This window comes from Suncus etruscus, chromosome 5 (assembly GCF_024139225.1).
Source record: "Suncus etruscus isolate mSunEtr1 chromosome 5, mSunEtr1.pri.cur, whole genome shotgun sequence".
NCBI classification, from domain to species: Eukaryota; Metazoa; Chordata; class Mammalia; order Eulipotyphla; family Soricidae; genus Suncus; species Suncus etruscus.
In genome coordinates this window covers 61,675,874-61,692,647 of record NC_064852.1, presented here as the reverse complement: position 1 = coordinate 61,692,647, position 16,774 = coordinate 61,675,874, and the positions used below count along the sequence as shown (strand labels likewise).

General features: G+C 39.0%; 1 protein-coding gene and 1 long non-coding RNA gene across 2 annotated transcripts in view; both read right to left on the bottom strand.

Moving 5' to 3' along the window:
* Positions 1-1,221: 1,221 nt before the first annotated feature.
* LOC126008889 (uncharacterized) overlaps positions 1,222-16,774 on the bottom strand; it is a 681,047-nt gene continuing 665,494 nt past the window's right edge. Inside the window, exon 2 of the long non-coding RNA XR_007495871.1 lies at positions 1,222-1,847. This is a non-coding gene — a long non-coding RNA (uncharacterized LOC126008889). The remainder of the gene's footprint in view (positions 1,848-16,774) is intronic.
* On the bottom strand, positions 2,488-15,968 carry DDX18 (DEAD-box helicase 18). Its single transcript, XM_049773141.1, has 14 exons — positions 15,779-15,968; positions 13,221-13,694; positions 10,686-10,823; positions 9,210-9,345; positions 8,813-8,913; positions 8,505-8,704; positions 8,287-8,401; positions 7,785-7,924; positions 6,462-6,623; positions 5,979-6,131; positions 5,347-5,460; positions 4,531-4,587; positions 4,019-4,196; positions 2,488-3,032 (listed from the first exon to the last, which is right to left on the bottom strand). Exons 1-14 carry the CDS (start codon positions 15,861-15,863, stop codon positions 2,890-2,892), a joined length of 2,196 nt encoding a protein of 731 aa, XP_049629098.1. The 5' UTR covers positions 15,864-15,968; the 3' UTR covers positions 2,488-2,889.

The window sequence follows — 16,774 nt, the reverse complement described above, 5'->3', positions numbered from 1 at the left end:
ATAAGAACTGGATTTTTGGGCCACATCTAGCTGTGCTCAAGGCTTGTGGTACTTGGGAAATTAGGGCAGCAGAGGGTAAAATAATTGACCCCAGGTTGGACACATGAAACTATTGTACTGTCTCGGCCCTCACAAAGCAGCAATTTGTGTGGCAATTGTCAGCTTGTGGAGTACTTTGTGCTAGAAACTGTCAAAGGTGCACTGTCAGCACATTGAGTGTTCACAATCTTATGCTGTTTACCAATGAAATGGTTTCAGTTTAGCCCACTCTTTTTGGGGATATACTTCCCAGAAGATACTCTATAAGCCTACTACGGATCCCTCACAGCTAGTCTTTGGTGCTCAGTGAACTGTATATACTATATAGTATTGGGGATTGGGATGAATCAGAGTGGGCCACATGCATCAGAAATTGGCCAGCTTGGGTATGGTTGGCATCTAAAGGTCTCTGGCCTGGAGCATTCAGCAGCAGAACCTGTCACATAACTACCAGAAAGAACCTGAAACATAAGCTATTTTGAGGAACACTCTTCCCACCTTCTGCTTAATAGCTTTCTCACAAAATCTCTGTAGATAGTTTTATCACACTGTAGGCCAGTAAAGACAAGGCAACCAGGGATACTTCAAAACAGTAAGCATAAAAATTCCTGCACTTATTTAATTACACAGAAAATACATTACAAAACAAGATGGTCATAAATAGTGCGAAGAGTATTTAGATTAAAAAATAACTATGTATCAAAACATGAGGTTAAAATATCAACAAAGCACTGACTTGTTCAATAATTCTTCCTTTTGTTTTATATTTTCTGAAACATAATTATTTCTCCAACAGGACAAATAAATTACGAGTTACTAAAAATGCCAGTCCAGCAGTCCAGGTCTGAAATTTAGTTTGCCTGGGTAATTGTAGAATAAAAATAAAAATATATACATGAGTTGAGAGAGGTTGCCCAGAAACTGTTTCTTTTCTTTTTTTTTGTGGTCACACCCGGCAGTGCTCAGGGGTTATTCCTGGCTCCAGGCTCAGAAATTGCTCCTGGCAAGCACGGGGACCACATGGGACTCCTGGATTCAAACCGATGACCTCCTGCATGAGGCAAACGCCTTCCCTCCATGCTCTCTGGTCCCAGGCACTGTGTTTCTAACCTATTAGGCCAACAGGTCTAATGAAGCAGGGTAATGGCAGAAAAATAATAAGCCAAGCAGTCAGAAAAGATATTCATTGGAGTCAGCTTGCTTTATTGCTCATGGCCTTTCTCTGCCATGTGCTCTCATTGCCCTGTGCTGCCTAAGCCATGCCCTTTCTCTCCCTAGCCCCAAGGCTAGACAATTTTCTTTGTAATCCAGGTGGGCTTTTACACACCAAGTTAAAAAACCAGGAAGTTGGGGGAAGGGTTACAGGTGATGTGGAATAATTTTCTTTCATTTCTATTGGAATGTCCCCATTTCATATTCTCAAGCATATTTACTAGCATTTTATGAATAAGAACTCGCACAATAGCAGTGATGCTAGCCACTTCGGTTCTAAATTGCTACAAAATATAACACATCAGGAATCAAGAACTATTACAAAAATGCCTGTTCACAGAAAGTACCTTTTTTGCTCTTTTTTTTCTGACCCCTTCATTTCCAATCAATACTGTACATGTAGTTACAATTCAATTAAGTAGAAGAGGCAGTTTATTTAAAAAAAATATAAACACTTGTGTGCACTAAGCACTGTGTGATGGCTTTCAATCTACCAATGGTCAACTTTGCCTTCTAAGTATTTTGAAGAATTAGAAGACCTCATTTAAAATAAAACACTTAAGGTCAGAGGGATAGCACAGTGGTAAGACATTTGCCTTGCATGTAACGGACCTGAATTCAATTCCTTGGCATCCCATATGGTCTCCAGTGTTGGCCAGGAGCAGTTTCTGAGTGCAGAGCCAGGATTAACCCTGAGCACCTCTGAGTGTAGCCCAAAAGCTAAAAAAATAAAAAACAACACTTGAACACCTTTAAGTGTCTCAATCCTTCATGTCTTTTTTCCCCTTAAAAGGGTCTTTGCTAAGTTATCAGTTGGAGAACCAATATTGGTAAATACGGAGCTCAAAATTCTGATCCTTAGACTCCTCTATTTGCTATGTCAGTGTGTGCTCATTTCATATAATTAGAACTTTCCCACATATCTTGTTCCTTGGGAAGGTAAAACATTTGAGACAGGTTTACTGTTTTCAAATGTGTTATATAATTAAAAAAAAAAAGATACCACCTTTGACATATAAGGTGTTTCTTTATATATGTCCTACAGCTGTCTGGCCAGTTCATGGCAGCATTTTCAGGAGGGAATAAAAACTACTGGTAAGGTCCCGGAAACATCAAACCAACATGTATACAAAGGCAATTTTACCACCACCATCACCACTAGTTCAGTGTACCAGGTCAGTTATCTATTATATTAGTACAATAACCAATACTATACAGATCTTCAGACACCAGAAATAAAAAGTACCAAAAATTCTATTAAAACAACATTTCATGTTTTGGGTCATACCAATTATGTTCAGGACTGAATGCAGGTTGGCTGTGTGCAAGGCAAGTGCCCTAACTGGGATACTATCATTCCACCCCCTTCTTTTCATTTTAAGAAAAAGACAAAATACTCTATCAGTGCCTCAAAGAATACTGTGCTTTGTCTTTGGACAATCAAGAAAAATTTAAACTGCTTTATATTCACAAATAAACATTTGCTGGAACACACAGTGCTCAGTTCTTGCAAATGAAGTCAACTTTTTACACTTGCTACTATAGCTCAAATTCTAAAGTTACAGAAAATCCTTTGTTAAATCAACAAAGAAAAATTTATTTTGGGCCAGTTATTTAAGAGAAAAGGAAGGCATATTTTCAGTGAGAGAACTGCCTGTTGTTGGATGCTTTCTTGCTAATGTGTTTGAAGATCTTGGACTTTTCCACTTTCTTGGTCTTCTGGTAGCCAAATCCACCACCACCTCCTCTCTTTCTCTGCTTGCTGTCATTAGTATTCACATCTGAAGGTCAATGTTAAGGAAATCAAGCAACAAAGACAACGACTGGAGTCTATTTAGATTGGAAACTAGCTTGCCTGGCACTGTTCCTCTACCCCCACCTCTTCCACTCTCTGAACCACAAAAACACATGACCATAAGCCATGGTAGTTTCCAAAAAATCATCAGTATCCACTGGATGGTCTAAAATTAGCAAGTGTGACTTTTTAGCCCTGTGTAATGAATAGTTAAATTATTTTCTCCACACAAAGAAAATAAAGACAACTACTCAGAATGAATTAGGTGGTACATCAGAAAGCGTCTCTTAAAAAAGAATCCAAGTGTCAAAACAAGTGACTTCCACCTCTGTTTGGAACTGATTCAGAAACCCAGCAGAGGTTTTTTCCTTTCACAGAGACTCATTACAACAGACATGAACTCAATGCCTTTAATGGGGAAGAGTGATCCAAAAATGGTCCTCCATTTAACACTGGAGATCAGAGTTAATAACCATTCCCACTTTAGCTGGCTTATTTTCTGCTACAAAAAAAATGTGCCAACAGTGCACACATTATAGATTCTAACAGAAACAAATGGAGGCATTCCCTACATTCCTCTATAATCCCAAGTAGAATTTAAGTTGGATTTCATTGGTCTTGAATTTCAAATTCCTGAATGAATACTGCATACTCAGAGGTCTCTTTTCTCTTCAGCCTCAGGGCAGCCGCCTGCTCCGACCAACTGTGTAATGCCTCACTACTGCCTATGTCTTGCTACTATGCTTTCTGTTTCTTACCAGAACACAAAACTCCCTCTTCCTGGTAACCAAATTGTTTTGTATGCTTAAAGTTGTATCAGCTTTGCTATGTAATCTAAAAGGCAGACTGACCAGGAAGAACATCTGGGTCTTCAGGCATCAGGAAGCAACACCAGGCCAAGTGTTTCTCAAATGCCCATCTGCCATAGCTCTGGTCCCCCTGTTCCCAAGTGAATTAATAACAAAAGGATACTCAGGTCAACAAAAGGAGGCACCTTGAAACCAAATGACAGAGCCACCTGAGGCAAATTTAAGCTGTTAACATTGAAGATCTGTTTTAAAGAATGTGAATCATAGGCCCGAATATAGGACTTATAAGCTTCCTGGGCTGATTTATGAAGGAAGTAGTTCTTTTCGATCAATTTTTCAAGCTGAAATAGAAAGAAGCATTAATCTTAAGAAAACTGAAAGAAAATTATGCACACACACATATATGTATAAGAAAAAAATCATTCTATATAAAACATTTATTTAAATACATTGCTCCAAGCACAGGAACATTTTCAAGATCAGGAAGCAAAAAGAAAATCAAAGATCTGATAAAGAATGACTAACAGAAAGAGAACACAAGAATGTGGGCTATAATCAACAGCTCGAAGCTGTTTATAACAATGAATATTCAGTGGTTAGTTACTGCCTATCAAACACCAGACAGGCTTAGATGAAGCCAATGAGTCTTCTATGAATGTTTTTAGAAAAGCATACCTGAGATTGAATATTAGAAATTTTGGACCAGGAAAACTCAAATTCACTTAATGGAACCTAAAATACAAAAGTATTCAGATTAATAAACCAGATGCATTTATCTTTAGACTTACAGATAAGTAAGGCCATGAACAGCTGGGAGAAATCATATCATGAGGGTTACCTGGTTGCTAAAGAACTATCAAGAGATGCAGACAATCAGACTTATGAAATTTCTAGGTTCCTTTTCTTCCAGTGCCTCTGGAAGGAAATCTATTTAGGGAAATTATGTGGTGTTGGGTATCAAACTCAGGACCCTAATACAAAAAGTCTACACTCCAATTCCTGAGCCTACAAATGGAAAACCTCACCTTCACTCTGTTGATGAAATGTTGCATGTAACTACCTGAAAAGAAAGGTGAGGAACAGCAGAGAAATTGAGTCAATGAAGCCCTTTTCTCTGTGGATGAATTAAGATGCAGCCTGAAGCTTCTAATTACAAAGATTACTAGTCCTCTCCTTGTCAAGAGTTACCCACAACTAACTGCAAAAGTGGAGAATGAAGGCAAAACAGATCTGACAAGGAGCAGGAGATAGGAATGACTGGGGATCCCTCTGGCTCTAGATGAGACAAGCAAGAAAGTAACTGGGATGAAAAGATGGCTAGCACGGAGAAAGGAGGTTGACTGAGGAAACATGAGAGGGGAAGGACACATGACATAGTGCCAAGCAATATAACTTGGGCCAGACATCCCAAAGTCTCCATAAACTGTTCTAATAGAACCAAACTCCTGCCTCCTTGGACAAACTACTAGTCAAGTTTTTTTGATCCCTTACCTTGGACTGCTTCAAATAACGAAGGAAACCCAATTCTTCAGGGCGCAGAATGAGCAAGGCATGCCCTCTTCCATTTAGTCCTCTAGCTGTTCTTCCCACACGGTGAATATATTCCTTTGTTGGAGAAAACAAAGTCTGAATTAATACAGTAAAGATATCTGCATATCTATGATTGGCACAATAATGAGGGAAGTAGTCTGGCATGAGATGGTACCCCAACATGCTCGAACTTCAAAATGGTCATGTAAGACTTTTAAATGGCAGATAGAAATTTGTATCATTTAATAATCAAAATTCCTCAATACAATACAATATTTTCCTAGGTATGCTATAGTAAAGAAACTTAAGTTATCATTGTAGATCCATCTCTTCTGTTACTCACTGCTTCTTAACATCATTTCAAATACCCAATACTCCTAACTTAAGTCTTACTAATGTACCTCAAATCTCATTGTGGCTGGGGTTCTATAAAAGTTCTAAACATTATTCATACCAGTGAGATAACAGATACTATACAGTAAAATATGTAAGTCAAAAAGATAACCTTTGAAGGTGAGGTATCACAGGAAAACTAGAGAACCCGTGAACTCCTTATGGAGAGCCACTTTGGATAGATTATAAAGATGCATTACCTTGGGGTCATCTGGAGGGTCATACTGAACAATCCAGTCAACTTCAGGAATATCCAGCCCTCTAGCTGCCACATCGGTACACAGCAGTATACCTGAATCTGCATTGCAGAATTGGAAGAACGTGGTTGTTCGCTTATTTTGCTTTTGCTTTCCCTAAAATCAAATCAAAACCATCCATTAGAGCTGGTATCTTGAGGTATTTTTGGAAGTGCATATGCAAAACTGGTCTGGGGAAATGTCAGCCTGCTTTTTCATGAGAGTTTTCTTTTGTCTATGTTCTAACTCCCCAAGCAGATGGCACATCATTTCTTCAAGGTCCTCAGTCTATACCCAGCAGGGCTCTCTCTATCCAGGGTCCCATTACCTACGGCTGGCGAACTTCTGGGAATTACGTTTAGACAAAGCAAAACCTTTAACTATACCTACCACCTCCATAACTTGCTAAGAGTAATCAGTTTTTCATAAAATCATCAAATCACTTACATGAATGGCTAAAACAGGCAAATCAATGTAGTTCAGCAACTCATAGTGGTATTTCACAGACATACAAGATGAAAAGAAAACCATTAGTTTCTTCTTTCGGTTCTTCTTAAGAAAAGTAAAAAGCAGAAGAAATCTCCTTTCGGAGGGACAAACAACATATCCCTACAAGTGATTCAAGCAAAGATAAAATACAATCAATGAATGGATATTTTCAATTTCATGATCTAATCTAATCTAACTTGTGTAGTGTTAGCTTTTCCAATTTACTACTTACAATGTAAGGAAGTATTAAAAAAAAAGGCTAACTTTTTAAGTTTTTTATTCCTTTCACTAGTTATAGTCATATTCATTACCCAACGTTCTCATTCTGAGATTACTAACCTAAGTTACTAGAACCATATTTTTTTTGTTTGTTTCTTTTTTGGGCCACACTCCTGGCAGACTCCGTCCCAGGTTGGCTGCGTGCAAATGCCCTACTGCTGGGCTATTGCTCCAGCCCAAGATCCATTTAAAAAAATATTTTTTTTGCTTTTCGGGCTACACCCAGTGACACTCGGGTTATTCCTGGCTATGTGCTCAGAAATCGCTCCTGGCTCGGGGGACCATATAGGACATCGGGGGAATTGAACCATGGTCCATCTAGATTAGTCCATGCAAGGCAAACATGCCCTATAGCTTATGCCACTGCTCCAGCCCCCCACCCACATAATTTTTTAAATGAACACCTCTAATAACTGAAACCTTCCAGACATTTTCAGTGATTCATTTTTAAATAAATCCCTAAAGAATGAGGCAATCACAGCTTAAGTGCATGTCCTAAAAACATTAAAGGTTGGTGAATCCACTTCTTAAAACACTAAACAGTCAATGAAAGATTTTGAAGCTAAATCATTACAAAAATTAGTTCTATTATTATTAAAAGACTCCATCTCAAAAGTTTTAATGTCTGAGTTTAGAGCTTTGTCATATCATTTCATGTTTTACTGAGCTACAAGTATACCAGTTTCTCCATCTTCAATTCATCTTCTAATTCACAATTAGAACAAGTAATAAACTATTTGTTGGTTGTTATTCTCTCTGGCAGCAATTAGTAATATCTCCCATGCAGTAAGTGAAAAGAGAAAGAAAACTGATCAGAATTCAGAGTTCAGAATATAGTTTATCAGGAAAGATTATAGTTAGATAGAAAGATATACAGAGCCCCAAATTCGCTACATTGCAACTCTAAGTTATTCAACCCACATCTCTTACTCCTGGATGAGCCTCTAAACAATTACAATGAAAGACAAAGAAAAGATCCTTTTAAGATATTGATGAAAGTACCTGCTCAAGACCATCCACTGTTGCATTTGTTTTGTCATCATCAACACCAACATAGAGTGGCTCTTTTTTCAGAGAAATCCTCGCCAGGTCGTCAACCTTTCGAGTTTGTGTGGCAGAGAAGAGCATGGTCTGTCTTCGTACTACAACAAAGGGAAAAACAGCCTCAAACTTTTAGGGTATCTTTGTTAACTGTTTTACAACCATGTTTTCAGTAGAATAAGAGGAATGGGAGATGTGCTAACACTATAAACAGTAAAAAGGTAACAAGAGAATGCCATGACCAACTTTATGTGTTTACATTTGACAACATAGAGCTTCATCTCCACCCTTCCTTTGTGCTGGGGACTTGAGCCCATGGGCTTACAAATACAGCACCAACTTTGACAACTCAAAGTTATCTTACTTGGCTATTACACATTCCATTATTTGTCATTTTTATATAGAAAGAGCCCGTACTTTCAACAACTACTATGCAAGCCACATATAGATACTACCTACTTACTTGGTAGAAGTTTAATAATCTGCTTTAATTCTTCTTCAAACCCAACATCTAAAATACGATCAGCCTCATCAATAACCAGGCACTGTAGGTTTTTATACATAAATCCTGGGGTATTCTATGAGACAAAATACAAAAGAAAAACAAAAACCTTGTTAACTATTAAGTTATGTTTCATACAGTTGACGATACAGGCATACTACAATAGAAAGTTCTTCTACCTGCATATGATCCAGGAGACGACCGGGTGTAGCTACAATTATGTTGATCCCATTACCAAGTTTCTGTGCTTCAGCAGACCTGTTACTGCCACCCATTATTAAACCGTATGTATGAACATGGTAGGTCATTAGCTCCTTAAGAACACCAAAAGTCTGCATGGCTAGTTCCCTTGTAGGTGAGAGAATAAGGACGCCCGTGCCTAAAAATGCAATAATAGAAATGTTTGTAAAAGTCAAGCTACAGTTAAAAACATAAGTGTGTAACAGCCACAATAAATCAGAAAGACACAATCTAATCAAGTGCTTACCATTCCTGGGCATAAATTTCAATTTAACAATGAGCTCAACAGCAGGAATGAGAAATGCCAAAGTTTTGCCACTGCCCGTTTTTGCAGCTGCTAGAAGGTCCCTAGGTATTAAAAAGCAAAAAATAAAAAACACGTTTTTTTCTTGTTCAAATATTAAAGACTTCTGAGAATGCACTATGACATATTTTAGGCATCGAATTTAGAGCCTGAACAAGCCACAAGTCTGGATCTTTTCTATCACTCAAAGAGACCACTAGATTACAGTGTAATGTAAATACAGGTTGTAATGTGATCCAAAAGAAATAATCAACAGAATAAGCAGATATCTCTACAAATTACCAGTTCATTAAAAAAATAACACAAATATTAATATTCAAACATCAATGTTAAGTCATACCTGCCTTCCAGAAGTGGTCTGATACTTTTATGTTGAATTTCAGTCATGTTTGTAAAGCCCATTTCTTTGATTGCTTTCAGAGTGTTTTCATTGACAAGGCTACTTAGAGAAGTAAATGAAGTATCCTCGAAAGCTCCTAAACAAGAGTGTACCACAAAACAAATTCATTTTTTGTAACTAATACTACTATACTTGCTTAAGTTATCTGTTGATTGAAGAAACTTTGCAGGGTAAATAATACTCAAACATTTTTTTAAATAATTGGGAAAGTAGTTTATAGCAATTCCTTTGCTGCTGATGGCTTTATTATTTGAAGCCCCAAAGCTACACTATAGAGAAAACTTTACACATTTTTAGAACTCACATAATCAAAAGTACAGTAATTTTCCAGGAAAAAATAATTGTTTAAAAAAATAACCTCTCTCCTGTGTCAGGTGTAGCCCAGGCACAGTCATTCTTGGCATAACATTCTTATTAGAATAATTCTTATGAGGTTACTATATGCATAATATATTCTGCAGCATTCCTGAATATCCACTAGATACCAGTCTGTGCCCAGTCCTGACAAAAATATGATAAGCAAACCTCATGGATTACCTAAGGCAAAAAATTTATAGAGGGCAGAACTTGAAACACTAAAATTAGAAATGCTGTGGTTAAACTGGGATAAATTGGTCATTCTACACGGAAGGATTACCTAACAATACATTGGTTAACTTTTGCCATTTTACTCATACAATTCTAGGTTGTGCTTCAGTATTTTAATGAAGACAAATCTAAATCAGGGCTGGAGCAATGGTTTATCTTGCCTTACAAGCAACTAATTTGGGTCCAACCCCCAGCAATTCATATGGTCCCCTAAGCATGGCCAGAAATGATTCCTGAGCACAGCTGAGTGTGACCCAAAATCAGAAACTAAATAACGAAACAAAAACAAATCAAAATCCCCTAAAATATAAAAACAAAGTTAACTCATAAGACATTTTTGGCCAGCAGCAATGGATTCTAGGCTAAACATGTATTTTTTTATAAAAAAAAAAAATGACCAAGAACTTACCTGGCACCACCAATCATTCAAATAAATTTCTACTTTCCTAAATAATAACTAAGACATTATTCAACTTCTAGTTTCCAGATTATAGAGCCAATGATTTTCCTACTAAAGCAAGAAATGAACTTCATAAATGTCAGAGAAGCCTTTTGCATGCACAGAGCTTCTGGGATGGGCCTGGTGGCAGTACCTGTTTTGTAAGCCTAATGCTGTGAATTTAATTCCTGGCAATGCCCTGACACCTTAAAACATCAATCTCCAGTACAGTGCAACATAAGTTTGTGTGTGACAGGGAAGGGAAGAAAACAAACAAACAAACACAAATTAAAAAAACTCCCAAAACTAAATGTTAGGAATGAAGCAAAGAAAAAGGAAAGAGACACAAAATAACAACAAGTAGTCAGATATAAATTCCTGTAGGTTACCTGTCAGTCCGAGAGGCAGGCTGGGCACCTCTGCATCATCTTCCCCACTGTCTGGTTTCTCCACAGTGTCTGTTTCTTCAGGAGCTGAAGCTCCTTCATCAGAGTCCCCCCTGTCTTCAATTTTTGCTTTTTTGGTATCTTGGTTTTAAAGATGAAAAAAAGCAAAAAACACCTTGTTGCCTTAAAAAACTTAATTTACCAACTTAACTTTTTTTTACATTTTTATGCTATCTTTTTTTTTTTTTTTGTTTTTGTTTTTGGGCCACACCCGGTAACGCTCAGGGGTTACTCCTGGCTATGTGCTCAGAAGTTTGCTCCTGGCTTGGGGGACCATATGGGACACCGGGGGATCGAACCGCGGTCTGTCCAAGGTTAGCGCAGGCAAGGCAGGCACCTTACCTTTAGCGCCACCGCCCGGCCCCCATTTTTATGCTATCTTAAGTGATCTAGAGTCTAAAAAAGCTAAATAATCTAATTATGTTAATAATACAAAATTGGGGCCGATGCGGTGGCACTAGAGGTGTCTGCCTTGCCAGCGCTGGCCTAGGACGGACCACAGTTTGATCCCCCGGCGTCCCATATAGTCCCACAAGCCAGGAGCGACTTCTGAGCGCATAGCCAGGAATAACTCCTGGGCGTCACCAGGTGTGGCACATAAACAAACAAAAAAATGTACATAGTACTCCATCAAGAAAAATAGGTGAATTGACAACAATAAAAACCTCTAACAATCTTCATATGCCTTTAAGATAAACATAAAAGTTAATTTTGTTTTAGTGAACAGAAATCTCAAAAGTTCTTGATTTCACTTCAGTGACTACAAGACAAAGACAATAAACCTCTTACCAGGGTGAAAGAAATTGGTTTAGAATTAGAAATAGGGTTTGACATTCCTAGCTCTGTAACTCAATGCTTGTGAAAAGAAGTGTCATATTTGGGCGTACTCAAAACAAGAACCTAAAAAGGCATCATTAATATGTTCTTTTATAAAGGACCAGAATGCAAATCTTTCAAATTGCAAGGTTATATACCTGATCTTTGCCACCACAAATACCAAGTCATATAAACACTAGCGTTCTAATAAATTTCTTTGCAACCTGTTTATTCACATTTTAATGAAAATGGCTACACTCTCACTCAGGCTTATTCAAATCTAATCATTTAAAAAAAAAAAAGTAAGAGTATTGGCATAGCAGTAATAGTACAATGTGTAGGACTTATACCTTGCAGGAGGCTACCCAGGTTTGATCCTAGGCACCTCATATAGTCCCCCAAACACACCAAAAGGAATTCCTGAATTCAGAGTTAGGAGTAACTCCCTTATGCATAAGAATACTTCTTGGGCAGGAAAGATGGCTCAAAGGTCATGTGATACATTCTGGAGCCCCAGGTTGAGTCCCAGCTCTGGAGGATCAAGGAGTGACCTTCAAACCAAAAAGCTAACAACAACGACAACAACAAAAATAGCTGCCTTCCTCATTTCAATACTATCCTGGTAACTCTACTCATTGAAGATTAATATTCTACTTATTAAGCAACACTACATATATTCTGGAGTGACAGTGATAGCTTGAGTGAGCAGGGTGCTTGCCTTGCATGCAGTTGACCTGGATTCAGTACACAATCCTCCTTATCCCATAATAGTCTGCTGAACCCTATCCAGGAGTGACCGGAGTACCCCCAGATGTGGCCCCAAATCAATCAACCAAACAATAAAACCCCAAAGAAACATGGCATCACTGAAAAGTCCCTACATGTATAACAAGAAAATATTTTCACTATCAGATCATATTTGTGTTCACAATTTGATTTGGAAATAGTAAACCTAAAGTACTATGCCATAGTATGTTGTTATCAGAGTCCAGGCAACTACCAAAAAAAAGCAAATTTCCAGAATGCGAAAAAGACTCTTCAGATTGTCTGGGATCAGACAGGACATATTACTCAAAACTTGGATGATAGTAGAAATATTTTCTTTTATGCATGTAAAGACTTTTCAGTGATGTCATGTTTTGTTTGTTTGGTTGATTAATTTTGGGGCCACATCTGAATCAGGTGCTATGGGTTACTCCTGGCTTTATGATCAGGGGCAGGCTTCAGGGAGGTCAGGAAACTGATGACCAGGTTGAGAAAATTTCACATTTGCAGTAGGATATTGAATGCCAAAAATAACTGTATTGAGAACAATTTTACAAACTACAGTTAAAGAAATCTAAATAAAAAATATTTAAAAGAAATTAAACGAATAAACAACCAAAAAAATTAAAGTTAAAAATCCCTCCAGTTATCATTAACTACTAGTCTAGTATATAAGTGAAAACAGAGGAGCATGTCATGTGGACAAAGTAACTACTTGATAGGTTTAAGTTCAGAGAACAGAAAATGAAGGTGGTGGGAATGTTGCACTGGTGAAGGGGGTATTCTTTTAGTGACCAACACCCAACTACAGTCATGTTTGTAAAATTTAAATAAATATTTATTTAAATAAAGACAAAAAAAATGTAAAAAAAAAAGTAAAAGAAAATGAAGGCCTACCAGGACCAGCAGCAGCATCATCTACCATTTTTCTCTTTTTCTTCTTCTTCCTCTTCTTCTTTGATTCTAAGTTAGGAGATAATGTTGTTGCTTCCCCATTGGTCAGCACAGAAGATTTCTTGGGGGATCTTTCAATTTTTGTATTTTCCACTGGTTTAGATGTACCCTCACTCTGGGCTTCTGATAAGCTAACATTCGAAGTCTGTTTTAGAGAATTTTTAGCTTTTACTTTTCCCACTGTTTTAGAAATAACTCCATTTTGGGCTTCAGACAAATTCATATTCTTGGGTTGTTTCAATAATTTTTTAGCTTTTACATTTTTCACCGTTTCTTTAGACATACATCCATTTTGAACTTCTGACAAGTCCACATTCACAGATTGTTTTACAGATGTTTTAACTTTTCCAGCCCCTGCTGTTATGGTAGACACATCGTCATTCTGAGTTTCAGAGAGGCTCTCATCCAAGGCCCTTGCTGAAACAAAGAAAGGAGAGCTAACTTAAAATACAGGAATCTCGAGAGAAATTCAATGCCTCCCCAAACTAAATTTACTGCTTACACCGAATCACATACATGATGAAGAGTACTCACAACATTGTTTCTTTTGGGGGGTGTGTGGGTGGGTGAGAATACCCTGGTACACTCAGGTTATTCCTGGCTCTGCACTTGGGAATTACTCATGGAGGTGCTCCAGGACCACGGCATTGAACACAGTTCAGCCTTTTCCCTACCCATAGTACTATAGTTTTGGCCTTAGTAATACCATATTTCTACTGTAAAAAAACTTCTGTTAAGGGGAAAATGTGCTGCTGGCAAAAGGCACAGTTTCTTTCTTCTTTTTTTTTTTTTTTTTGTTTTTGGGCCACACCCGGTGTTGCTCAGGGGTCACTCCTGGCTGTCTGCTCAGAAATAGCTCCTGGCAGGCACGGGGGACACCGGGATTTGAACCAACCACCTTTGGTCCTGGATCGGCTGCTTGCAAGGCAAACGCCGCTGTGCTATCTCTCTGGGAGGCACAGTTTCTTAATTTTAAATGCCACATTTCTGTACTTCAGGAATTGAGACTGGATCAGGAAAATTCTGAAGAGGTGAAATAAACAGATTGATAATAGTAATCACAGACCATTTTTTTTTTAATTTTTGGGCCACACCTGGTGACGCACAGGGTTTACTCCTATTTGGGGGATTATATGGGATGCTGGGGGATAGAACTGCGGTCCATCCGAGGTTAGCCTGTGCAAGGCAGATGCCCTTCTGCTTGCACCACCACTTCAGCCCAAACATTTTTATACTATTTAATGCACATGCTACTAGCTACTACATTGAAAACGCCTTACTACAAACGTCAACATATACGCACAACTAGTTTCTTATAACATAGAAACTTTCCTTGATGGAAGGCAGCACGGATAAGTCTGCTGAACAAAGTTATCATTCTAGGAATCAGATATAAATGCCTGGGGAAGCTAGTTACAAATGTTACCGTTTCTATTAAACAAAGTTTTTTGTTTGTTTGTTTTGGGGTCATACCCAGCGGTGCTCAAGAGTTACCCCTAGTTCTGCATTCAGAAGTCGCTCCTGGCAGGCTCAACGGACCATATGGGATGCTGGGATTCGAACCATCATCCGTCCTTGGTAGTCCTGGGGTGGCTACGTGCAACGTAAAAGCCCTGCCGTTGTGCTATTGCTCTGTACCCAAACAAAGATTTTTTTTTTATATACAAGTTTTTACTGATACCTAAACCAAGTACTATTCTACCTTACAGATGAGACATATAAGAAAAAAATAAATACTGAAAATCTGCAAGACCATCGATTTCTTTCAGGATTTCTCTCAAAAGGCTAGTTTCTGGGGCCGGAATAGTACAGCGGGTAGAGCATCTGCCTTGCAAGCGGCCGACTAGGGTTGGATCCTGACATCCCAGAGTCCCTCCCAAACCCTGGAGCTTGCCAAGAGAGCTCATTTTGAGCTTATTTTGGGCTTGCTTGGAATCAATAGTGAAGTTAAGTAGAAGTCCCCGCGTGCATGTAGTAAACGAGAAGAAAAAGCAAGTCGGTCTTTGATGGTGTCGGGGTGAACGAGGTTAGGCTGACAGTGTGAAAACGCTGGAGCACTGGAAGGGTGCAGAGAGAGCCTTGAAAGTTCCCACCCCAGGGGCCGGAGAGATAGCATGGAGGTAAGGCGTTTGCCTTGCATGCAGAAGGTCGGTGGTTCGAATCCCGGCATCCCATATGGTCCCCCGTGCCTGCCAGGAGTAACCCCTGAGCGCTGCCGGGTGTGACCCAAAAGCAAAAAAAAAAAAAAAAAAAAAGTCCCCACCCCAACTCTTTAAAAGACACTTGAGGCTCCGCAAGCCCCAGGAGCAGGCCCGAGGCCACGCGGCGCCATCGCCCCAGGCCAGCTGGCTCTTCACGTCCCAGAGAAGCCCAGTGCTCCGGGGGTCGCTGCGGCGCTTCTCGGGAGCCTTGAGGCCGACCGTGCACAGCCCCGGGCCCGGCCTTTCAGCCGCCGCCTTCCTGCGCCTGGGCCCACGCAGCAGCCCCGCCACGCCTCTCACCCTGGACCTTGAGGTTTCGCTGCCGCAGCTTCAAATTCCGCTTCTCGATCTTCCTGCGCAGCAGTTTCATAGGGAGGTGAGACATGATTTCGGGAAAGCGGCTTCACCTAGGAGGAAAGAAGACGCGGCTGTCCCAGCCGACGAGACTTCCAGCCCCTAAGCATGTGCGCAGCTCAGCCACCCGCGAACCAGAAGCTCGGCGCGGCGGAAGTGCGTCATCAAATGCTTCCCGTTGGAACTCTGATGCTCTCTCGCGTTGGGCCTCCGATGCATGACCGCGCCCCCTGGCGGATCGGAGGTTCGCCTCTGCGCTTGTGGCCCAGACTGAGCAGGAAGCCAACCATGGTGTGTTTGTTACTGGGAGTTTCCCCCAGACCAAGTCTTGAGAAGCAGATAGTTTAAGCTGTTTTTTTTTTTTTTTTTCTGTTCCTCCTCCTCAGGAACGGTGAAGGAAATAGAATAAAACCTAAATTTTATTTGCAGGCTTAATTATTTAAAATGTATTATGATTTAATTATTTATTCAATAGGATTTATTTGATTATTAAAAATTAAGTATGAAGGCACTGTGAGTTACATAGTTAATTTAATAGTTCCAATATTAAATATATATAAGTATAAATATAAATAACTATATAGAACTATAACTATAAATATAACTATATAGTAGTTATATAATTATATACTTGGTTATGTAGTTGAATTTCAGAAGCATAATGTTCCAACATCAGTTCCACCACCACCAGTGCTGACTTCCTGCTTACAAACTTTTAACCCTTCCTTGGGCATAAGTATGTGGATGAGGTTTTCTTAAACTATATAATATTATAGCAGATAATAACAAATGACTTAAAATCAGTAAATAACACTCATTTTATTCCAACAAAATACAAGTATAAGAAATAAGTACAAATCAGCTGAGAGAAAGCTAGTTTAGGTCATATAATGCTTTAACATACCAAAGCCAGAGCCACAGACTTCAAAATTATAGGTATAT

Coding starts and splice junctions, on each gene's coding strand:
- DDX18 (XM_049773141.1), bottom strand. CDS start 15,863: ATGTCTCACCTCCCTATGAAACTGCTGCGCAGGAAGATCGAGAAGCGG. Junction 8,402..8,504: donor GTCTCCTGGATCATATGCAG/GTAGAAGAACTT, acceptor TTTGTCTCATAG/AATACCCCAGGATTTATGTA. Junction 4,588..5,346: donor GTTATTTGAAGCAGTCCAAG/GTAAGGGATCAA, acceptor TTTGTATTTTAG/GTTCCATTAAGTGAATTTGA.